General features: G+C 49.5%; 1 protein-coding gene and 1 long non-coding RNA gene across 6 annotated transcripts in view; one reads left to right on the forward strand and one right to left on the reverse strand.

The window, feature by feature from the left end:
• CFAP57 (cilia and flagella associated protein 57) overlaps positions 1-24,717 on the forward strand; it is a 76,939-nt gene that overhangs the window by 45,855 nt on the left and 6,367 nt on the right. The window contains exons 15-21 of the mRNA XM_036823838.1: positions 1,307-1,480; positions 2,515-2,673; positions 6,012-6,155; positions 12,698-12,814; positions 14,144-14,278; positions 14,360-14,503; positions 21,628-21,760. Coding sequence (XP_036679733.1) covers positions 1,307-1,480; positions 2,515-2,673; positions 6,012-6,155; positions 12,698-12,814; positions 14,144-14,278; positions 14,360-14,503; positions 21,628-21,760 — 1,006 coding nt within the window. The remainder of the gene's footprint in view (positions 1-1,306; positions 1,481-2,514; positions 2,674-6,011; positions 6,156-12,697; positions 12,815-14,143; positions 14,279-14,359; positions 14,504-21,627; positions 21,761-24,717) is intronic.
• The window catches only part of LOC118880276, a 32,982-nt gene continuing 13,494 nt past the window's right edge, over positions 5,230-24,717 (reverse strand). Inside the window, exon 3 of one of the 5 annotated variants that reach the window (XR_005016247.1) lies at positions 5,230-6,029. This is a non-coding gene — a long non-coding RNA (uncharacterized LOC118880276). Of the gene's footprint in view, positions 6,030-15,355; positions 15,864-19,763; positions 20,446-23,722; positions 23,943-24,717 lie in introns of those variants that run through there. The other 4 variants (XR_005016246.1, XR_005016244.1, XR_005016245.1 and 1 more) reach the window with 4 other exon arrangements.

The following is a 24,717-nucleotide window of genomic DNA, read 5'->3' on the forward strand; positions in this document are numbered from 1 at the left end:
AACACCTTGTCTCACTCAACCTCCAAAACACTCAGTCCAGGGATGGTACGTGCAGCCTGGGAGAATACCAGGGTCAGTGTGAGAAGAAAGCCATTGACTCTACCGTGATCTAAATGTCCACCCCTGGGCAGCAGTGAGCAAGTAGGAGCCCTGCCCCAGTCCCTCCCCAGACTCCACGAGGCAGAGCTCGTTTTCCCAGCATCTGGGCTCTAGGCTTTTCCTCATTCAGCACCGACACGTACCAGATACTGTGCTGGGTGTTCACTGCGGTGGGTGGAGATGTAGCCCTGCCGTCAAGGAGCCTCCGTGTCAAACAGGCATTTACAATATAATGTACAGTGATGGGGGACATACAGTGTTCACACGGGAAATGATAGCTGAACCAAGAGCCAGAGGAAGAATAGGAGAGAGCCACGGGAAGATGCTGGAGTCAGAGGGACAGCGGGTATAAAGGCTCAGCAGCTGAGCACCGTGCACACTGGGGGAACTGAAGTTAGTTCACACTGGCGAGAGCTTGGGGTGGGAGTGATGGCTGAGGCCAGGGAGATGCACTGGAACTGCCTCCTGAGAGCCTGTGGACCCGTTTCAAGAGTCTGGACTCTACCGTGAGGACAAGGGTGAGCCAGAGAAGGCTTCCAAGTGGGGGGTGGCATGACCAGAGGCAGGAAGCTGGCTAGGAGGCTGACAACAGTCCAGGCAAGAGAGGACAGGGGCCTGGGCAGTGGCAGAGGCATAAAGTGGATGGATTCAAGAGGTGAAAAGGACGGGATTGGTTGAATTAAGGAGGGAGAGGGTGGAATTAAAGATAGATTCATTCATTCAGATATTTATTGAGTACCTACTGTGTGTCAGTGTGCGCTGTACACTGGGAACTCCTGGTGGGCGTGATAGACTGGGGTTTTACCCTCGAGGAACTTACATCTAATGGGAGAGACAATCAAGTAATTCCACAAATAAATATAAAGTTACAAGTGTCACAAGCTTAGTGAAGGAAGGATAGAAGGGGGCTGGTGTCAGTGTGAAGAAGACCAGAAGTGGAACAGGGTCGGGGGGTGTTGGTGGGACAGTGGTTGAAGTGATAGAGCCCAAGGCCTGATCTGGTAGGGAAAGGGGGACAAACAGAAGGACAGAAAGAAAGTAGAAGGGTCAAGGGACCCATGGACTTGGTTTCCACTTCTGTACTAACACTCGGTCTCCCATCCCCATGATAGGCCTCATATGTTCACCTCGTCCCAGGCCCTCTGAGCACAAGGGTGCCGCGTGTCCCCTCTCCCCTGGGCACACACTCTCCCTCTCTCCGAGCCAGGCGCAGGAAGATGTCAGGCACCAGCTGCGCGAGTTTGAAGAGACCAAGAAGCAGATTGAAGAAGATGAAGACCGTGAGATCCAAGATATCAAAACCAAGTATGAGAAGAAGCTTCGGGATGAAAAGGAATCAAACCTGCGGCTCAAAGGAGAAACGGGCATCATGAGGAAGAAGGTACCGGGCTGTTCCCGAGAGGCCTGGGGGCAGATCAGGGCCTCACTACAGAGAAAGCATGGGGTGGGCAGACGGACACGGAGCCGGCTGATGGCGGCTCTGCCCCAGGATGACCTGGCAAGATCCCACCTGAATGTCCTCATCTCCAGCAAGCGGGTTCGGAAAGCAGCACTGGCCGGTGTGAGGGTCCCCCCTGCCCAGACAGGCAGACAGATCCTTACCACATCCTCTGATGGGGTAACCATCGGGGCTCCCCCTCCTCTTTCCTGTTTACAGGGACAGTGAGGTTCACCGTGACACTGGTGGACACCCTGGGCTTTCATTTATTGGCAAGTGGGATTTAGAGTTTTCAGAGCTAAACATTTAAAGTGGAAATGAGGTCTTTGGAGGTGAGATAGATAAAGTCTTCGCCTGGAGGTGTCCTCAGGTTCTCAGTGCAGGGATTCAGGCAGTGCTCCTTTTCAGACTCTGTGGGTGGGAGAAAGATTGGGAGTATAGGATGCTTAGGTTATAAGGCAGGGGAGATGTTTGTAGTCACTGATGGCTGAGTGAGGAGGCATTCAATTCATAGATCCTTATAGAATTGCCAGTTGCCCCGAAACGTTTAGCCTTAGAGAAGCCAAGTTCAAAGCAAGCTCATGTTCTTTCCTATTAGAAATCACACTGCTAGTCAATCCAGGGGGCAATCACATCTTCCCTTCTTGGACATGACTAAGATGGCTCATCAGTTAGGGCCCAATCTCTGCAACCTTGGTGAGGCATGGATCCCAGCCTTTCAAGGTCAATGTGGTCATGGAAAACTCTGGATCTGCTGGGGGAACTGGTCTCTCTGGAGCCTCTTAAGGCAGACAGCCCTTCTTCACATAAGGGGATGGGATTGGATCTTGTCGGACAGAATTGTCCCATTTGGCCTGGGAAATTCCTGACTGTCCCAAATTCTGATGGGGAGCTCTTAAAATCTACAGGCAGTCAGGAGGAATGGAGATGAGTTCACAGGCTCTGGTGGTCTCCGTTGTTTCTGTTTTTTCCTCTAGTTCAGCAGCCTGCAGAAAGAGATTGAAGAGCGAACCAACGACATTGAGATTCTGAAGGGAGAGCAGGTGAAGCTGCAAGGAGTCATCAAGTCCCTGGAGAAGGACATCCTGGGTCTCAAGCGGGAGATCCAGGAAAGAGACGAGACGATTCAAGATAAGGTAAAGGCGCATCCTGTGTCCCGCCTCAACTCCAGCCTAGATGGACCCAGGCAATGAGGACAAAGCTCAAGAGACAGGGTCCCTGCCTTCCTGGAACCCATTTATTGAACTTGATGGGGGGGGGGGGTGAAGTGCCTACTGTGTGCTTGGCACTGGGCTAACTGCTGTAAACACATACCATTCAATTCCCCCAACAACCCCAGGGACCATGAGCAGCCAAGTTGTATAGCTCAGGAAACTGGTTCTGAGGGGTAAGTATCTTGCCCCGGGTCGTACAGTTTATAGATGACAGACTTGGGGTAACAACCTGAGTGCTGACTGCCAGGCCCCTGCTCGCCACTGCGCCAGGCATCCCAGGGTGACCATCCCATGGACTGGGGGCAGCTCACCCACCCCATCGCCCATGTGGTCCCCCTGGTCAGAGAGGAACTCCCCCGTGGTTGGCCCTGTAACCACTGGATACCCCATAAAGTGGTATCAGTTTTCTGGATGGCTTTCTCACAAAACACTAAAACAAACACATCACATTTTGTGAGGCACACCACCTCTGTATCCAAAATCTCATATCCTCCTCCTGAGCGAATCCAGGCTCCGTGCCCTCCTCTCCATCCCCTCTGCCATTGCTGCCTTAGTTGGGCACAACTCCTGGGTGGTTGAGAACGCAGGTTTCAGCCTAGTGAGCTAGGTTCCAGGGCAGCCTCTGCAATCGGCCACAGGACCTCAGGCAACTAATCCAAGCCTTGTTTCCCCACCTGTGGATGCGGCCCTCAGGGGCTCTGATAAGGAAGAAATGAGACAGTGCACACATATCATTTCTGCAAGTGAGCGTTTGCATTTGTATCTGGGCATTTTTTAGGGAGGAACCAAATCCCTCCGCAGATTCTCAAAGGGTTTTTTTTTTTTATTTAATTTTTATTGGAGTATAGTTGATTTACAAAGTTGTGTTAGTTTCAGGTGTACAGCAAAGTGAATCAGTTATACATATACATATATCCACTGTTTTTTAGATTCTTTTCCCATATAGGTCACTACAGAGTATTGAGTGGAGTTCCCTGTGCTATACAGTAGGTCCTTATTAGTTATCTATTTTATATATAGTAGTGTGTATATGTCAACCCCAATCTCCCAATTTACCGCCCCCCCACCCCAACTCAAAGAGGGTTTTTGACAAGAAAGAGGTTAAGACCTCTAGAAAATTGCACCAGCCTCCTAACGGGTCTAACGGCCTTCCTTCCCACTTCCCATCCGGGCTCCCTGCCACCACACTCTGTAATTATTGTCACTCTTCCACTTAAAATTCTTTCACACGTCCCAACTGCCTGTGGCAAGGGGCAGCAAAAATGTTTTTCTATAAAGGGCAAGGTAGTAAATATTTTCATCTTTGCAAGCAGTGTGGTCTCTGCCACAGTTGCTCAGTTCTGCCGCAGTAGCATAAAATCAGCCATAGACAAGACATCGATGAATGGGCTTGGCTATGTTCCAATAAAACTTTATGAAAACATGGGCTTCCCTAGTGGCGCAGCGGTTAAGAATCTGCCTGCCAATGCAGGGGACAGGGGTTCAAGGCCTGGGCCGGGAAGATCCCACATGCCGTGGAGCAACTAAGCCCGTGCGCCGCAACTACTGAGCCTGCGCTCTAGAGCCCGTGAGCCACAACTACTGAGCCCGCGTGACACAACTACTGAAGCCCGCACACCTAGAGCCCATGCTCCGCAACAAGAGAAGCCACCGCAATGAGAAGCCTGCCCACCACAATGAAGAGTAACCCCTGCTCGCTTCAACTAGAGAACAGCCTGCGTGCAGCAACAAAGACCCAATGCAGCGAAAATAAAATAGATAGCTAGTGGGAAGCAACCGCATAGCACAGGGAGATCATCTCTGTGCTTTGTGACCACCTAGAGGTGTAGGGTGGGGAGGGCGGGAGGGAGGGAGATGCAAGAGGAAAGAGATATGGGAACATATGTATATGTAAAAGTGATTCACTTTGTTATAAAGCAGAAACTAACACACCAATGTAAAGCAATTATACTCCAAAAAAGATGTTAAAAAAATAAAATACAATAAAATAAAAATAAAAGTTAGGCAGTCAGGAAAAAAAAAAAAGTATTAAAAAAAAAACTTTATGAGAACAGGCGGCAGGTCAGATTTGGCCCGAGCGCTATAGCTTACCAACTCCTGGCCTCCTGGATAAATTCTCAACTCTTTAACCCAACATGGAAGACCCTTGCCTCTCTCCCCTCCTCCCCTCCAGACTCACCTCTCACTGTCCCCATGAACCACCACCCTGACTCACACAAGTTGTTCTCAGCACCCTCAAAACACACCACGCTTTCCATGTGCCTCCCTCTTCCACAATACCTGTCACAGTGCAGGTTTACATTTGTTGACACATCTGCTTTCCCAGCTAGTGTGTTTCTCTGTAAGGGTAGGAACTGTGGCATATTTCTATTTGGAATCTCCAACCTTGGCAAAAAATCTTTGTGCAGTAAATGTGTGGTAATGGATAGACCTACATTCCAACTACAATTGCCTTGCAACAAATTACCCCAAAACGTAGTGGTGAAAAACAACTGTTTTATTATGCTTGCAGATTTTGTGGGTCTGGAATCTGGACAGGGTACAACGGGTTGGCTTGTCTTTGTCCCCGATGTCTGGGTCCTAGTGGGGCCTCAGTTGGGTGACTCCCGCAGCAGGGGGCTGGAAGACCAGCATCCAAGGTGGCTTCTTCATCCCCCTGTCCAGCCCCTTGACCAGCATGGCTGGGAGGCTGAGCTTAGCTGGGACTGTTGACAGAGCACCAAACATGCTCTCCAGCCTGGAGGTCTCAGTGTAGGAGGACTTTTCACATAGCAGATGGCCTCCCAGAGCACGTGTTCCAAGAGAACCAGGTGGAATCTGCTCGGCCTTTTCCAAGCTAGCCTGGGAAGCTATGCAGCATCACTTGAGTTTCATTTGTTGGATACAAGCAAACCATAAGTCCAGCCAGATGCAAGGGGAGGGAATTAGACACCACCTCCTGATGGAGAAGCATAAGAAGCACGCTCTTCTCTTGTAGAAGAGCATGTAGGACAGGAGATGCTGCCCAGGTGAGCTTTGGAAAACACAGTTGACCAAAACCTATGTCTGAATGGGTGAGTGAATGAATGTAGTCCTGGCACAGAAGCCAAGAAGTCAATGGTTCCCCCTGGTGGGGGATCCGGCCTTTGTGTCCCCAGCAAGGGGAGCAGTCTGTGGCCTCCTCAATCAGGAGGTCACAGGATTTGTGCACTTTGCCTAAAGGGATTCCGTACCAGGGCCTCCTGGTAGCTCTCTCAACTTCTCTCTCCTCTCACGCACAGGAGAAGCGAATCTATGATCTGAAAAAGAAAAATCAAGAACTAGAGAAATTCAAGTTTGTGCTTGACTACAAAATAAAGGAGCTGAAGAAGCAAATAGAACCTCGAGAGAATGAGATCAAGGTGATGAAGGAACAGATTCAAGAGGTGAGAAGCCATCTGGACCCCCTGGCCTCCTTCCCAACCATTCCTAGCTGACCAGGAGGGAATGAAAGAAAGCTCTCCTGGGACTTCCCTGGTGGTCCAGTGGTTAAGACTCCCATGCTTCCACTGCAGGGGGCGTGGGTTTGATCCTTGGTCAGGGAACTGAGATCCCGTATGCCATTCAGCGCAGCAAAAAAAATTAAAAAAAAAAAGAAAAGAAAAGAAAAAAGAAAGGCAGCTCTCCTCACAGCCCCTCCCTGCTCCCAAGGTGTGGGCAGCATCCACTCCGCAAAAGAAGCGACGGGGAAGGCCCAACGGGGGTTCGGTGGTGCAAAAGCAAAGTGCTTTGGGATTTGGCTTCCCCAGGGGCCTTGGGGTGGGCTTTGGACCTATTTGGACCACGGTTGCTGGGCCTTCAGCCACCGGGGGGCGATGTGTACTCAGACACCAGCCTGTCCACCAGAAAGTACACCCCTCCGGATTCAACACTTTTTTCTCAGACTAAACATGTTGGTGGGGGCCCTATTCAAGGCCATGGTATTTGGACTTCATCTGATAAGGAGTAGGAAGTCATCAAAGGCTCTTGAGCAGGAGAGTGGCAAAATTAAGAGTGTGCTCTGGGAAGCAAACAGGATGAAGGCAGAGAGGAGGGAGATCAGAAGCAAGGGACGAGGGCTTCTGAGAGCCCAGTGGGGTACAAGTGTTCCCCTTCGGCCCCTCTGCCCAGTACACAGGGCATTTCCTTATGACGTGTTTACCTGTCAGCCTCCCCACCCTGGGCGGTGAGCAGCTGACAGTGGGGTCCACGGTTAATCTGAACGAGGGTGGTCCTGACCTCCCCCTCGTCCAGTTTCCCCATTTCTCAGTCAGTGGCACCACGATCCACTCAGGTGCTTAACGTAGAAGCGTGGAAGCCTTCTCGGTTCTTCCCTTCTCTTAACTCCTATATCCAAGTCACCGATGCCTATCGGATCCATTTCCAGACGATACCTCAGATCCAACCCTCCTTGCCCTCTGCTGCCATCACTCCAGTCCAAGCCTCCATCATCTCTCTTCTGGACCTGACTCCAGCCTCCAGTCTGGTCTCCACATAGAGACCACAGCAAACCCCCAGGGGTATCTCCTCACACCTAGAATGAAGCCCAGACTCCTTAAAGAGGCCCCTGAGGCCCTGCGTGATCCCACCTCAACCAGCCTCTCTAGCCGTATCTCCAGGCTCCTTCCCCGGCTCCAGCCTGCAGGCTTTCTGACAGTTCCAAGGACAAGCACCTTTGCCGTGCTGCTCCCCCTGCCCGGAAGGCTCTCAGATCTTCCCATGACTGGCTTCTTTGCGTCTTTCACGTCTCAGCTCATGTGTCACCTCTCCAAGGAGGTCTTCCCTGCCACCCTCTCCTAGCCTCCTGCTCCCCCTCCATCTTCTCTAACTGTGCTGAGCAAAGCTAAAAGGGTAGCAGAGTGTACTGATGGCCCAACTAGAATTGGCTCCACAAGGGCTATCGTGGAGAAAAGCAAAGCCTTTTCTCCAGGAGGCCCAGAAAAGAGGCCACGTGGTGGGATCAGTCCAGGGCTGGGGCATCCAGAGAGGATATGTCCTGTGACGATGACTTTCTCCCTGGCCTCTGGGATAAGGAAGGATGTTCCCAGCTGACCACAGAGCTGCCTCCTCTGGCCCTCCTGCCATTCTTGAGTGACCTCAGGGCCCAAGAATGGCAGCCTGAGAAGATGAGAAAGAGCAGGGGCCCTACCTGCCTGGAAAGCCGATGTGCTGCAGGCCCCTGGCAGTCACGGCCCCACTTCTCCCGCCTCATCTCACATATTTGTCAACTGCAGTTAAGGTTGGGTCAGTTGCCTTCCACTGCAACACACCTGAGAGATTATTCACGTTCCCTTCAGTAACTGGACCAACCACGGCTTTGATCCTCAGCAGGGAATATGCCACCCCCTTGGGAACGAGTCAAACAGGACCCCTCCTGCCCCACCCCAGGTGCCAGTTGCTGCCAGGGCTGATGTCTGGGCCCAGTTCCTTCCCCAGGGGCCTGTGACCTGGGGGCTTCCCTCTGTGGGTCAGACACCCATTTGGCCCACCTGCTGTGGACCACCTGTGAAGTTCCTTTCGCTGCAAGAAGGAAGCTGCAAGCCCTTGGCTCCTTTGTAGAACTGAGACATCCGTGCCTGAAAACAGAAAACTTCCCTGACTCAAGTGCCTCCCCTCACAGACACTCTTCCAGCTTCTCTTTGAAGAAACGTGACTGTCTCCTTCCCGGGGCAGGAGTTTCCAGAGCCTCATCGTTTTACTTCACACTCTTTTATTTCTTCATCTAGTGCAGGTTTTCTCCGCCTCGGCGCTATTGGCACTTTGGGGTGGATAATTCCTTGCTGTTAGAGGGAAGTCCTGTACATTGTGGGATATTTAGCAGCGTCCCTGGTCTCTACCCACTAGAGGTAGAGACAATCCTCCCCCAGGGGTTTGTCCTCCCCCTCCCCCAGATATGACAACCAAAAATGTCTCTAGATGTTGCCACATGTCCCCTGGTGGGGCGGGGGTCAAGATGCCTCTCCCCAGCCCCACCTCCCCACTAAGAATCTCTGAATGTGTTGAGTACCACCTGGACGAGTAGATGGAATTTCCACTCCAGGGAAAGGATGCTTGTTCCCATTCACCAGCTAGTCTCCTGGCTGACCAGCCAGCTACTCAAATTTGACATATTTCTATGTCAATCTTTCTATGAAATAGATTCTTTTTACTCTCAGCGTGGTTTGAGGCTTTGCTCATATCACTTCCTTTCTAACCTAATCTGGTCATTGCTGACTTTAAGATTGTAGAGAAAGAGGCACAGCCGGCTGCAAGCACTCAGACCTTGGAGAAGCCCCTTTCTCTCTTGCAGCGGCCGTTTCCTTGGTCTGGGGCACCAGCATCTCACCTGGGCCACAGTGGCGGCCCCCTGACCAGGCTGCCTGGCTCCAGTCTTGCTCTCTCCGGTAGAGCCTCTGCATCAGGCCTTCTAAGGTGCACATCAGATCATGCCACTCCTTGGGTAAGACCTGTCAGTGGCTCCCTGAACTTTCAGGATAAGGGCCAAACTTCTGACCTATTTAAACTTCTGGGCAGGGTAAAGGCTGAGCTTCACAGCATTCGAGCCTCAGCCCCAGGGTCCTGCATGACCCAGCTCAGCTGACCTCTAGCTCCTCTCCCGCTTCCTCATACGCACCCCTCCAAGGTCCAGGGGTGGCTGGACCACTTGCAGCCTGCAGAGATGTGCCAGGCTGCCCACGCCTCTGGTCCTTTCTGTGCATATGGCTGTTCTCTCTGCCTGAGATTCTGCTTCCCAACTTGTCCTTAAACCCTATTCCTCCTACAAAGCCCAACTGAGCGTCCCTCCCCTGGGTGCCACCCCTCAGCTCCACTGGGCACGCACAGGGCCCTTTCTGCCCTGCCTGCTGATGGTGTTTATCCTGCTCCACGTGAACTTCTCATTTACGTCCCTCTAATCCCTCTAGACCCGGGGCTTCTTGAAGATGGAAACTGCCTCTCAGTCAGGTCTATATCCCTATGCCTGTGACAGCCTGCCAATCCTTTCTAAGGGATACAATCTTTCGTTAGCTGTGTAAATATCCACACTTGCTCTGTGTCCTCTACCAGGCGGCTCCACATAGCTCTGCCAACATTGCATGTTTATCTTATCATTCTTCCAGAGGCAGGTTGTTTCAGGCTCTCCTCCCTTCCCTCACTCTTGCTTCCCTTGGCCTTCTATACCTGCGATGTGTTCATTTATTCATATGAATATTTATTGAGAGCCACCTTTATGCCAGGCATTGGGTCAAAGGGCTACTCTGTTCGTACAAAATGCTTCCAGTAATTAGGCTAACATTCTACCAAACGCTGCCCTTTCCTGTCCAGGATGCGGCTCCCTAGGGCCTCCTGGTACCCCAGAAGTTGGCCGGGAGCCTTGAAATCTGACCAAAGGGCCTGCTTTAAGCTAGAGGGGCTACTCCATCCAGCCATGAAAAAACCCAGTGAACTCCCCATCCCCCTGAAAATAGTCAGCAAACCTCTCTAATAACAGGAACGCTAGCATCCACCAGATCCGGCGTGTCAGTCAGGCTGCACTCCTTTGCTTTTGGCAGGACTTGAATCAAAGGAGAGCTCACCTACAGCTGATCTCATTCTAATCAGAAGCTCTGATTGTTACTCACATGTCTTTGGTTGATACCAACGTAGCAATGAATAAAGAGTCAGAAGCTCATGGGTAGCTTCTTTATTTTTTTCTTTAAGATGAGGCCCTCTGGGCTTCCCTGGTGGCGCAGTGGTTGAGAATCTGCCTGCCAATGCAGGGGACACGGGTTTGAGCCCTGGTCTGGGAAGATCCCACATGCCGCGGAGCAACTGGGCCCGTGAGCCACAACTACTGAGCCTGCGCGTCTGGAGCCTGTGCTCCGCAACAAGAGAGGCCGCGATAGTGAGAGGCCCGCGCACCGCGATGAAGAGTGGTCCCCGCTTGCTGCAACTAGAGGAAGCCCTCGCACAGAAACGAAGACCCAACATAGCAATCAATCAATAAATAAATCTTTAAAAAAAAAAAAGAGCTTTTAAAAAAAAAAAAGATGAGGCCCTCTGAAGTTGTACTTTTTAGTCCTTTTCAACAGAATGATGAGGCAAAGATTCCTTCTCAGCCTCCTCTTTCCTGTTTTATGCCTTAGACTGGGGACACCTGCATGCTGGTCCCTCAAAACTTTCTGCTTGAGGGTCGGCCCTGATGATTTGTGGCCCCAGAGGGTCAAGATTCACTCACACAACTTCACAAAGTAGAACGAGGAAGCTGCTTTTCTGCAGAACCTTGCCTCAGGTTACAGGTTCCAGTCAATTTATAAGGAATTCAAGAAAAGAAGGAAGGAACAGGGAAACTAAGGGCAAAAAATGCATAGCCGGGCTATAGAAACACATGATCTGGGTTAACATATCAGCCAAGGGGTGGGGAGCTTTGGGGACGGCGAGGCATAAGAAGAAAGGTTCCTTCCAGTGTGGGAACTAGAAGGGAAGTGCCCTGGTAGCAGGGGAAACATTCCCACTGAAAGACTTCAGTTCTCAAATATAATTTTCATTCTCTGACTTTCTTCATTGAGGTACCATTGGTTTATAACGTTATGTAAGTTTCATGTGTACAGCATTATATTTCTACTTCCATATGTACTACAGCGTGTACAGTTTCCATCTGTCGCCGTAGAGTTGCTCCCCTTTACCCATGCTGCCCTTGCCCTGCCCTTTTCCCTCTGGTAGCCACTACTCTGTTCTCTGTATCTATGTGCTTGGTTTGTTTGGTTTGTTCATTTATTTTGTTTGTTTTTTGTTGTTTTTTTTAATTGAAGTATAGTTAATTTACAATGTTGTGTTAGTTTCAAGTGTACAGCAAAGTGATTCAGTTATACATGTAACTTTCAGGTTATTTTCCATTATAGGTTATTACAAGATATTGAATATAGTTCCCTGTGCTATACAGTAGATCCTCGTTTACCTATTTTATATATAGTGGTGTGTAGATGTTAATCCCAAACTCCTAATTTATCTCCCCCCCTCCACCCCCTCTATCCCCTTTGGTAACCATAAGTTTGTTTTCTATGTCTCTGAGTCTATTTCTGTTTTGTAAATAAGTTCATTTGTATCATTTTTTTTAGATTCCACATATAAGCAATATCATGATATTTGTCTTTCTCTGACTTACTTCACTTAATATGATAACCTCTAGGTCCATCCATGTTGCTGCAAATGGCATTATTTCATTCTTTTTTATGGCTGAGTAATATTCCATTGTATATATGTACCACATCTTCTTTATCCATCATCTGTCGATGGACTTTTAAGTTCCTTCCATGTCTTTTATATCCCAAATGTGAATAAAATCATACAGTATTTGTCTTTCTCTGTTGGGCTTATTTCACTTAGCATAATACCCTAAAGGCATCCATCCATATTGTTGCAAATGGCAAGATTTCATTCTTTTTTATGGCTGAATAGTATTCCATTTGCGTGTGTGTGTGTGTGTGTGTGTGTGTGTGTGTGTGTGTGTGTGTGTACCAAAGTTTCTTTATCCATTCCTCCACTGATGGGCACTTAGGTTGCTTCCATATCTTGGCTATTGTAAATAATGCTGCGATAAACATAGGGGTGCATATATCTTTTCAAATTAGTGTTTTTGCATTCTTTGGATAAATACCCAGAAGTGGGATAGCTGGATCCTCTGTTATATATCTATTCTTAATTTTTTGAGGAATCTCTGTACTGTTCTCCATAGTGGCTGCACCAATTTACATTCCAGCCAATAGTGCACAAGAATTTCCTTTTCTCCACATCTTCTCTAACCCTTACTATTTCTTGCCTTTTTGATAATAGCCATTCTAACAGGCAGGAGGTGATATCTCATTGTGGTTTTGATTTCCATTTCCCTAATAATTAGTGATGTTGAACATCTTTTCATGTGCCCATTGGCCATCTGTATGTCTTCTTTGGCTTACTTTCTTATTCTTGACTCTTTTTCCCCTGTTGTCTATAGATGGAAACTGAACTGGAGCATTTCCATAAGCAGAACACACAGCTGGAGCTGAACATCACAGAATTGTGGCAGAAATTAAGAGCTACTGATCAGGAGATGCACAGAGAGAGACAAAAGGTGTGAGGATTTTCAGAGTCTGGCAGCTCTTGGATTCAGGAGCTGGCGCCTGTCTGCAATGGGCAGCTGGCTTCCAAGAGACAGAGCCAGCCCATAGCTAAGATACACCCATTTTAACTAGCATTCTTCACTTGCTCACAGCCCTGCCCTATTTCAGGCTCATGTAAATTTACGTGACTGAATCCATCTGAGACTATAAAATGACTTTGGGTATAGTGATCAAGGAGGTGGGAAGCCAGTGTTACAGGAATGCTCACAACATTGGCTTGTGTGGCCTGGGAAGGAACATGCTCAGAGAGATCATCTGTAGTCGGTGGTTAAAGCCTTGACTACCGAAACAATGTTGAGCTAGGAGGACCTCAGAAATCACCTATTCCGGTCTCTCTATGTAATAAACAAGGAAAGCAAGGTCAGAGAGATTAGGAAATTAGAAATTTCACCCAGCACCCACAGCTAGTGAGCACATACAGAGCCAGGGCTGGGAACCCAGTCTTCTGGTCCTGGGCCAGGACTTGGCTGCACCCTCACCCCCTGGCACAGAGCACCTCGTAATGTTGGTAGAATCAGATTGAATTTTTCCACCCCTCACGTTAAGGATTGACTCTGTACTAGGTAATACTAGAAGCTGCAGAGCTATCAACGTGAACTGATACAGATCCTGCCCTTCACAAACTGAAGAGGTTGACAGGTGATTTGTGGCATGTGCACAGTAATTATCAGCCAGCCAAGGCTGAAAATTATGGAACATGAATAAAGAGCTGTGGGAGTGAAGAAAAAGGAGAGGCTCTCTAGGTCAGGGGTAAGGGAAGATGGGTATCTGAGAAAGCACGATGGGAGAGGGAGGATGTAGCCCAAGTTTGCAGATGAACCAATCTGCTCAATTTTGTCTTGATCTTCCCTACCCACTCACAGCAGCCCTCAGGCATGAGAAACACTGGGTGAGCTAACAAAGGGGCAGGGAAGCCCTGGCACAGGGATCTGCAAGAGAGAATCGATGCTCTCCATCTTGGCTCCGAAAGGAGTAGGTGACCGCTTGCGCCTCTTTTAGTCTTTTAAGGCCTGTGGTCCTGGAAGGAATCCAGAGCCAATAAAGGAATCAGTGTGTGCTGCCTCCTAAAAATGCACCTGTTCAGGCCAGGGGCACAGGAGTTTTAGGGCCTCTCCCTCTGGGCTATGTGCCCATCCAGGCCTCTGGGCCCTGTGTGGCCCCTGGTGGTCAACGGTAAGTCCTAGATGAGGTGTCTCTTGTCCCTTTAAGCAGCCACAAGGCTGCAGCCCCTGCCCCTGGAGAGTCCCTATGGGGCCAGAAGTAAATGCCTCTGCTTGCAGGAGCGGGACTTGGAGGCGCTGGTCAAACGGTTTAAGACGGACCTTCACAACTGCGTGGCGTACCTCCAAGAACCCCGGCAGCTGAAGGAGAAGGTCCGCGCTCTCTTTGAGAAGTACGTGCAGCGGGCAGACATGGTGAGCTCTGCCTCCCTTTCCGCCCTCCCCTGCCCTCCAGGCTCTCCCCTCCCTCACGGTGAGCCCCTCCTGCCCCATCAGGTGGAGATCACAGGGCTGAACTCGGACCTGCAGCAGGAGTACGCCCGTCAGCGGGAGCACCTGGAGAGGAGCCTGGCCACTCTCAAGAAGAAGGTGGTCAAGGAGAGTGAGCTGCACCGCGCGGATTATGTCCGTATCATGCAGGTACCCGCACGCGCCCCTCAGCTCCCTCGAGGCTGGGCCGTCAGACACAAGAGAGCCTGTCAAGGGCCCCTCCAAGACCACTGTCCTCAGGGTTCCCCAAACGTCCAAGGGACCCACTAGCTTTCTCCAAAGCTCCTTCTTTGACCTGTCTCCTCCGAGCCCCCAGAGCTCGTCCTGGCGGTGACCATGGCCCAGAGCCCCACCAAGGAGGTTTTCTAGGCATTTCCATGCCCACTCCTGCCCCTCCAAGGTTCGTTCATTTCTGCCCCATCTCACTTCACCAGCCACCCGTTTCTTTTTTCTACCCCCATCTTTATCCAAAGCACTCCTGCATCCTGCCTCACTCCTCTCCTTGACCCTTGTCCCCTCTGGACTTTGGCCACGTGACTTTAGCTCTCCAAGTTACTCTCTTCCTTCTCCTCTTTTGTTTCCAGCTCTTGTTTCACCTTACTTTGTTTTGCTGCTTTTTATTCTGCTACCTGTATCACATGGTCCCTGCTGGCCAAGTTCTCTCCTGGGAACATGCCCATCTCCTCCCACCTCCTCCAGCTTTTCTGGTGCCTCAGGTCCCTACTCTTATCTCTCCAACCACACCCACCCTAAGTGTTGGCCTCCCCAGGCGCGCTTTAATGAACTCTCCAAGCCCACCTCCCCGGAATATTCCTAGGGCCGTTCAGAGAGCCTAACCCCATTACTGCCACCTCCACTTACACACACTATTGGACTGCCAGGCAGGATTCTGCTGCCAATTTCTCTTTGGGTATCAGTATCACCCGAGGCAATTAATGTGACTTAATATCAAAAGAGAACATCAGAATCACATTTATAAGGCATGTACCTTTTTATGTTTCTATTTCTTTAATGCTGTAATTAAAATGCTGGAATGGGGATGGGCTGCAGTTGGATTGAAACAAATCAGTTCCGAACACAGCTGGGCAGAGCACACTGCAATTCAGGCCAACCCCAGGCACGGCAGGTCTCATGCCACCTTTACAACCAGCCCCTGCTTAAAAGCAGCCCACAGCATCAAGCAGCCCACTGCCCAGCTCCTGAGCCATGAAAGCAGTCAGAGGCCCAGAGATAGGAGTAAATTCAATTGGTGGGACCCTTAGGCACCAGCAGCTGATACACAGAGCCATTGCTAAGGGTCTCGAGTGCTCCCAAGCATGCAGAGTCCCCAGGGACACTGCAGTGCAGCCTGCGGGGCAGGGGGACCAGGGAGACTGCAGGAGTGGTTGTGAACTGGTGACATTGCTGAGCTCTCATCTGTGACTTGCCACCAGAGCACAGGCCTGAGGGGTCCTCCAAGGGCTGGGTCCCTTTCTCCATGCCAACCAGACACCCAAAGCAAACGTCAATCCTAGGAGAAGAAGGAAAAGGAAAGAGAGTAAAGACCACAGCCTAGGTGAGGGTGTAAGCGTCAGCACGAGGCTGCTCAGGACAGGCAGAAGGGCCTCTTTTGCTCCCCCATTCCCCAGGGGCCACATGCCCACTCCTGCTGGGCCAGGGTGAGAGTCGGGGTAGCGGGAGCAGAGGAGACCCAAGCAGGGCTTCTGCCCAGCGCTACCACTCCCTGGTGGTTGGCAGAGGGAGCCATCGACAGGGAGAACCCCGGAGAGTGTTTGCTCAAGCAGCATTGTAAACCTGTGTGCTGCGGAGCCCTGTGGACGCACAGAAGTGCCACAGACAACTGCAGGGGGCAAGGGGGGGTCAGGACGCAGGGCTCTGGGTGCCCAGCACCTGCTCAACCAGGGAGACTCCTTGCCTATTGCAGTGGGCTCTGCGTAAGATTTTGTTTGGAAGACTTTAAAAAAGATAAACTTTCAAAACTACTGTTCTGGATGATAAAAATTGTTTCCTTCTTTGGTCTTAAGGGCCAGGCAAGGTGGCAGGCCTGGAGAAAAGAACACAGCCCTGTCTTGGTACAGACCCAGTTTACCCTCCTGCTGGCCAGTCTTGCTGGGGGAGGGGAGGGCGGTCCTGAACTTCTCCAGGAGCCGCCTTCCTATCTGTAAGAGAGGAAGAAAACACCAACCTCAGCTAGTTACTGCAAGGACTGAGTGAGCTAACTAATGTCAAGCGTTGGCCACTGGCCCTGTACAGAACAGGTGCTCCAAAAATGCTATTTTCCTTCCCTTCTTCCGAGCAAAAGACTTACTCAAGAACCAAGGCAAAATCTAGTAGGAGAGCCTGGAAGGCCGTCACAGGACGGACTGGGAGTGCCCACGGCCTTGAGGCACGGAAGATGGGACAGTACAACTGATCCCAGACCCCCCAGCTGGTGGCCCGGGGTGCCCGTTGCTTTGGTATGCGTTTGTAAGGAGCTGCATCTGCAGGTACCAAGGCCCTGACACTTAAGTCTCAAAAGGCTGAGGAAGGCTGGGGCAGACATGGCGTCTGAGAGAAACTTGTTAGGAAACATAGGAAGTGAGGTCGCTGTCTCATTTATATGTTCAGATAGGAGCACGGGGCCTCCTCGTTCATTCTCCAGCATGATTGCCGATACTAAAATAAGAGTTGCAATGGAATACAAACATCTAGGACACGTACTTTATTCATTCAGGACATGTATTTTGCGGGCTTCTTACATGCCAAGCTGCGAGCTGGCCGTGGAGGATTCCCAGATTAATGTGATGGCTTGCCTACTCTCAGGGAGCTCACCTAGGGAACTTGAGCCAGACACAGATAAGCACTGCTCCATACAGCGCATCCAGGGTGGTAAGCTCACCGGAGAGGGGGGCTTCAGCTAGGGGGCATGGCATCTGAGCTGGGCCTTGAAGGGTGAGTAGAGGGGGTCAGGGAGCAATGGGGTAAGAGCCTTCCAGGCCGAGGACACAACCTGAGAACAGTCAGAGAAGAGAGAGGCCTGTGGGGTGTTTGGGGACCCAGGAATCCCCCGACGTAACTTTATTGCAGAGCATGGGGGCAGGGAGGAAGGGCCCTTTGGAACGGTAGGTAGCTTAGGGTCACGTTGAAAGGGCTTTCCGTGTCACACAAGAAGCATGAAGTTTATTTTATAAGCTGGTGCCCCCTAAGGTTTCTTAAGTAGGTAGGGGTGTTATCTGTTCTGGAAAGGTTACTTCAATGGGCAGGGGGGAAAGACCGGTGGGGAAAGGCAAGTGGCAGGAAAACCCTTTCGAAGATGACTCCCATGTTAAAGGGAGATGACAGGCCTTGGGAGGGGAAAGTTGTGATGTCAGATGTTTCAGAGCAGAGATGATGAATAGAAGTGTCTGGTTAGATGTGAGAGGAAGGCTGAAAGAGGAGTGGAGAAATGGTTCATTTGTGCAGTTAGGCAGATGGCGATCCCACCAACTGTGGGCTCTGGAAAGATGCCACTGAGTGGGGCTCCCAAGTTATCGGAATAAATCCATTGCCTGCTTTTTCCACACTAACCAGACCCTGCTGCATTCTTAAAGGTGTCAACTCAAGGTAGGCCAGTAGGGGGTGCTCTAGGCATTTCCTTTCTGCGCCCTTCTCCCTCGGAGTCTGAAGTTCTGTCAGTCGGTTCCCGTGCGGGGCTCTCTCGCATTGCCCTCAACCAAAGGCTGGACAAGTCCTGGACAGCTTGGCGTAGCCTCTTTGTTCAGAAGCCTTTCTATATAAACAGACCTTAGTATCCCCGAGCCAGCCTCTCTCACATGCCCCAAGTCCTGGCGCTTGATGGACCCAGGTCAGATTTTCCCTGCCAGAGGAGCTGGCTGGGGGTCTGGAGCATCAGAGGGGCCTTTGTAGGCCGTCCTGACCAAGGGGGCATCAAGAACAGAAAGCTCAGCAAACCTGTTGCATTCACGTTTTGACTTCACAAAACTACCCAAGGCACTCACAGTTGACCTCAGTGTGGCCTCTGGACTCCTCAGAACACGGACCACCCCGGAAAGCCCTCTTAAGGCAGCCCCACTTGTACTTTTCAGGGGCTCCCTCGGCCTCCATACTATGTGAGGTGTTGACGGAGGTGACGTACACCAGAGGTGAGAGAGTGGAGTCTGGGAGGCAGCAGTCAGAGGCATCAAGGCACCTGGGCGCGGACGCCACCAGATTCGAATCCCAGCTCTGCCACCCATGCACGGCCTCGGCTTCCTCATATGAAACTGAATCTCATAATACCTTCCTCCTGAGGTGGTTGTAGGGATTAAACGAGGCTGTGTATGCAAAGTGTCAGACACAGTGCAGGAATCTAGTCCACCCTTGGAGTTGTTATCTTGTTATTATCATCGTCATCAAGCATTTGGCGGCTCAGACCCTGCTTGCTCCCTCTTGGCTCGGGGCCTGAAACACTCTTCCCTGCACCGCCCCTCCCCCAGGCTCCACAGGGAGGCTGCCTCACACTGGTGACCGCCCCGCGGGGCATCTCTCTGCACTGGATCCAAGCTGGGCCTCCCACGTCTGGCACAATAAGCACCTAATAGGCTTTCTGTTTTTATGAATGAACGAACGAACAGAGCAGAGGAATCGGGCTGCATTGAGTCCTGGGCCCCAATCACACTCTAGTGAGGCCTGAGTCGTGTTCTGGAGACCTGTCTTAGGTGACCAGCCTCATGGAGGTGTCCAGGGCTGGCAGTGGCGTCAGAAACATGCATATCAAAAAGGTACCAGGAGCCTGAAGTCCCAATCATGGCGACAGGGTTGTCAGGGTGGAGAGAATGGCGGGGGCCCCACGTGGGGCCATTACAGTAGTAGAGATGAAAGATGCTGAGAGCTGGTTATGAATGAACATGAGATTCAGTTCAGACACAAAGGCGACAGGATTGAGTGACAAAGTGAATGGAGGTTGACCGGGAAGAAGTACCTAAACATGTTTCTGGAGAGAACTGGGGAAATGGCACTTTCAGTCTCCAATCTTTATTCTGATTACTATTATTTTATTGAATGAAGCAGAGGAAGTGAAGCTAAGTGATGCCAGCTAAGAGGAGGGGTGGGGAGAGCCCCTGAGTGGGCTGGGGTGCCCAGGAGTTCCCTGTGGCTCTCCTAAGACTCCCTTCTGTCTGGTCTCCCCTGCTCAACATTTACCCTCTGGTTTGTAATTTCCTGGTTTACAAGATTCATCTTATTCAACTTGGTATCCACTGTGTTAGTTATCCATTTGCTTATCCCTTCCACAAATATTTATTGAGCACCTCTTACAGGCCAGGCAGAGTCCAAGGTCTTAGAATCCAGTAAATACGTACTTAAGTGATTATGTCATGATATAAAGTCAGCATGGAGAAATTCCAGGGGGAGGAAACAGAGCATCTGGAAAGAAAATGTGGGCTATGCATCACCAAGGCCTGGGCTGGTTAAAAGGGTAAAAAATCAGAAGGAGAAAACCTGCTGACTTTATAGAAAAACAGGCACAAAGCCGAGCCTGCGAATGAGGGACTGGTAATAATTGGGCATTTCATCCGGAGAACATTTTTTTTTAATGAGGAAGAGTGAAATTAAGCAAAATACCGAAAATCTGAAGGTAGATCTGATCTGCCTAATTAAAAAGGCTCTGGAGGGAAGGACTCTCGGGGTGTCTGCAGTTCACATCCCCATAACAGAGAAGCCTTGTCCTGCTCGCTGACGGCAGCGCTTGGCATCACCCTGTCCTCTGGGCTCAGACTCCACACTCACCACTCCAGAGACAGTGTCCCAAGGGGAAGCACAGTTTGTTTCTGGCACAGGTTCGTCTTATGTAGATTTGGTCAGTGTTTGCCTTTGTTGGTACTCAGAGCCTCGAGGGCCTTGCTACTACCCAGGGCAGCATCTCCTGGAACCTGGTTAGAAACGCAGAATCTCAGGAGCAGCTCCAGGCCTGCTGAGTCAGAAGCCACATCTAACCGGATCCTCAGGCGATTCGTGCATAGTCCTATGAGAGGTGCTGTGGCGGACATGCTGAGCACTGAGGCCGTGGGCTCCAAGAGCTGAGCGGTCCATGGTGAGAGGGACGCCTCCATGGAGCCTCCCCTGGGGCTCCTGTGCTGAGTGTGAAAAGGAAGGCAAGGCAAGAGAGAAGAGACTGCTTGGTCCCAGAGCGCAGAGCCCCTCCACCTGGCCTGCAGCGGGCCCTGCCCCGCACGCCTCTCTACTCCTCTCACCTCGCACTCCCGTGACACAGAACTGCTGCAGGTCACCCCACACACCTGCCGTGTCATTCTGTGCCTTTCTCCTGCCATTCCAGTTATCTGGGACCCCCTTTACCTTCTCCTTGGTAACTCTGTCAAGCCTCAGCCCAGGGGTCAGTTCCTAGGAATCCACCCTGGTCATTCGGGCAGAGCTAAGTGCCTTTCCTCTGTGTCCCCCTCCTCCATCCCAGCAAGGTGGCCACCTCACTAAAGTGTGCCCAGACCCCTCACTAAACCCTAAACTCCTCAAGAACAGAGGCCAAGTCTTACTTTCTCTATATATACACCTCAGGATCAGCACAGTGCCTGGCACATAATAAGTACTCAATAAATATTGGATGGATGGATATTTATCAAACACTAACGAGAGAAGTGAACTTCCAGTGGCTGTAGCAAATGTTAATTATCCATTTACTTTTCTTTATTCCTCAGTAAACCGTATGCTGCTGAGAGCAGAAACCATGTCTTATTTCTGTCTGCATCCCGGGGATGCAGCAGATACCATATAAATGTAGGTTCAACAAATGAATGGAAAAAAACAGAGTGTAGCACAGTACTTAAGAGCTCAGAACTCTGGAGCCAGACTGGGTCAGAATCCTGGCTCTGCCACTTGCTATCTATGTAATTTGGGTAAGTTACATCACCTCTCTGTGCCTCAGTTTTCTCTAATACTGTGGTTGTAATAGAATCTATGCATAGGGTTGTTATGAAACTTCAATGCATTAAGTCCATGAAAAGTGCTTAGAAAAGCATTGCTGTTGCTATGGATGGGAAGAGCCTGGATGGATGGGAATGGTGCACACTGCCTGTAGCTAACTTTGCCAGAGTCCACCTGAAGGTAAGTCAGCTGTTAGCTCAAGAGGCTGATCCATGAGCCAGGATAAAGACTCATGCAGCAGTAGAGGCACCAGAGACGTAATCTGGGTCCAGGACCAACACTGACTCTTCCCCACACCCTTAGCCCCAGGCCAAAGCAGGTCCTGTGCCCACTGACCACTTATCCATCTACACTCACTCTCTCCTCCTTCTTCTCTATAGGAAAATGTCTCCCTGATCAAGGAGATTAATGAGCTCCGCAGAGAGCTGAAGTTCACCCGCTCCCAAGTCTATGACCTTGAAGCAGCCCTGAAACTGACCAAGAAAATTCAACCACAAGACGTTCCAGAGACAGGTAATGTCACCAGTGGTCAAGAAAGATGGGCACTGGGATCCAGGGACCAATGGCAGCCACGAGCAGGTCTCCTTTTGGCTTTCAAAGCTGCCTCTCCTGAGTTTCCTCCTGTATCAGCTCACATCCACCCCATGGCCTCCTGGGCACCTCTGCATGCCACGCGCCTGCTCTTCAAAGGATTTGTGAGGACCCTACCACATTCAAACACTCACAAATCCAGAATTCTTGGGGTTAGCAAAGGTTTCAGAATTCAGAATCTTTCAGATCTTAGGAAGAACATACTATTCGGTAGTGAAACATATGAATATTCGCACTAAACTTCATGAATTTAAAAATGCTTTCCATTTTTAAAGCTTTTTGCATTTTACAATTGTGGATCAAGGATTGTGGACTTGTACGATGAAAATAAAGGCAAAAATGAGGACCAGAAACAACTTAAAGGGAGAAGGGAAAGAATTACATTAAAAATATTAAATGAGGGCTTCCCTGGTGGCGCAGTGGTTGAGAATCTGCCTGCCAATGCAGGGGACACGGGTTCGAGCCCTGGTCTGGGAAGATCCCACATGCCGCGGAGCAACTAGGCCCGTGAGCCACAATTACTGAGCCTGCGCGTCTGGAGTCTGTGCTCCACAACAAGAGAGGCCGCGATAGTGAGAGGCCCGCGCACCGCAATGAAGAGTGGCCCCCACTTGCCACAACTAGAGAAAGCCCTCGCACAGAAATGAAGACACAACACAGCCAAGAATAAAATATAAAAATAAATAAATAAATAAACAAAAAAAAATATTAAATGAGTTAGTTATTGCAGTTATAAAATTCCTCTGAATTTCTGATAGCCAAGACAAAAAGGGAAAAAATATGATGGTTTACATAGCTCTCATATGGGGAAAGGAAGTTTTTTTCTGGAGGAACAAACCTTTCCCTGGTACTAAGTTCTGTGAGAAACTAAATACATGGAGACTTACAAAAGGGATATTGAACAACATAATTGACAGTCTTTAATGGTAGGTTTTCAGACAATAAGAAACATTCTTCAGATGTCCATTTCTTATCTGGACAGTCAATAAAAAACAAGAGTATAAGGTATTACTGTGGAAAATTAAGCCAACGTAGTTCAAGTATATTGTTTTCTGGTGGTTTACCTTCAGGAATAAAGCTCAGAAACCCTAATGAACTGAAACATTCCACAGCTGTGGACTGGGTCTTTCAAATATCAGCCACCTCATGTACTATGGTTATGCAAGATATTATCATTGGCAGAGGGTAGCTGAAGGATACACAGGAACTCTCTGCACTATTTTAATAACTGTTTGTGAGTCTTGAACTGTTACAAATTATATATATATATATATATATATATATATATATATATATATAATTGTGTCTCATACGCCATTGCCATTAGAGTTGAAGTTGAGAGGGTAAACTCTGTGAGTAGTACCCGAAACAATATTAGCTCTGAAGAACTGACATAAGAGCACAGCATGTGTTAAAAAGACTGAGAGGCTTCCCTGGTGGTGCAGTGGTTGAGAGTCTGCCTGCTAATGCAGGGGACACGGGTTCGAGCCCTGGTCTGGGAAGATCCCACATGCCGCGGAGCAACTAGGCCCGTGAGCCACAACTACTGAGCCTGCGCATCTAGAGCCTGTGTTCCGCAACAAGAGAGGCCACGATAGTGAGAGGCCCGCGCACCGCGATGAAGAGTGGCCCCCGCTTGCCGCAACTAGAGAAAGCCCTCGCACGGAAATGAAGACCCAACACAGCCAAAAATAAATAAATAAAATTAATTAATTAATTTAAAAAAAAAAAAAGACTGAGAACTTGGGAATTCCCTGGTGGCCCAGTGGTTAGGACTCTGTGCTTTCACTGCCGAGGGCCAGGGTTCAATCCCTGGTCAGGGAACTAAGATCCCACAAGACGCGTGGCACAGCCAAATAAATAAATTAATTTAATTAAATTAATCAATCTGTTAAAAAAAGAAAAAGAAAAAGACAGAACTTGACTTCTTAGAGGTGAAACCATCTTCAGTTGGAGGTGAAGCATAGATGTGTCTGTGAACAATCACAAAACTTCTCTTTTAAAAAAATATTTCAAATATGCCCCAGCGGCCTAGCAAATAACTAGAGACGTCCTCAGGATGCTGTATGATATAGCCAGGTTCTTCTTATTACTATGATGGAAACTATCAGACAGACAAAAATTGAGACAAATTCTAATGAATCCCCATGAATTCATTCCCTGACTTGAACAACTGTCACTCTTGCTTCATTGGTATTGCCACGCCCCCCTCCACCCAGTTATTCCCTCCCACACCCATAGTAGATTATTCTGAAGCAAACCAAACATCATGCCACTTGTGTCATAGAGCTTTACTCAAGGGAGGTTTCATCGGTAATGGCTGAAGACAGGTACTACCAATTGTCTGCCTTGATCATGAAGAACCTAAGTCTAGCTTCTGGTTCTGAACATGGGGCCTCCAAAACAAGTTAGCTCAAAATATACATTCCTATGTTGTTTAAAACTGACCAATTCAGTTAGTTTGAAGAATTCTTTATCTGAACAGGAGAGGTTATCATCCCCAACCACAATTTTAGTTTTAGCAGCATTTATATTGTCATTCACACAACAATTAACCAATAGGCCTAATAGACACACCTGTTTGGTTTTCAGTTATTAAAACCATATTATTAGAACGTCTAATTAAAGATGGCTAATTGAAAACCTACTAAAATGGCATAAATAAACCAAAGAAAACACAACGGAAACAAGAGACGTACAATTTTGAAAGCTGGAAAATGGATAGATGAGTGGTTACTGACTTCATAGACCCGAGAAACCTGAATCCTAAGCCAGGAGTGGGGAACCTAGAAGAAACCTGATGAACCCCTGAAAGGCTCAGGAATTAGCAGAAGCAGCTATCTCTGGAAGTGGGGGTGAAGGTGTGGCTGAAAGCAAGA

Source organism: Balaenoptera musculus, chromosome 1, assembly GCF_009873245.2.
Source record: "Balaenoptera musculus isolate JJ_BM4_2016_0621 chromosome 1, mBalMus1.pri.v3, whole genome shotgun sequence".
NCBI lineage: Eukaryota > Metazoa > Chordata > Mammalia > Artiodactyla > Balaenopteridae > Balaenoptera > Balaenoptera musculus.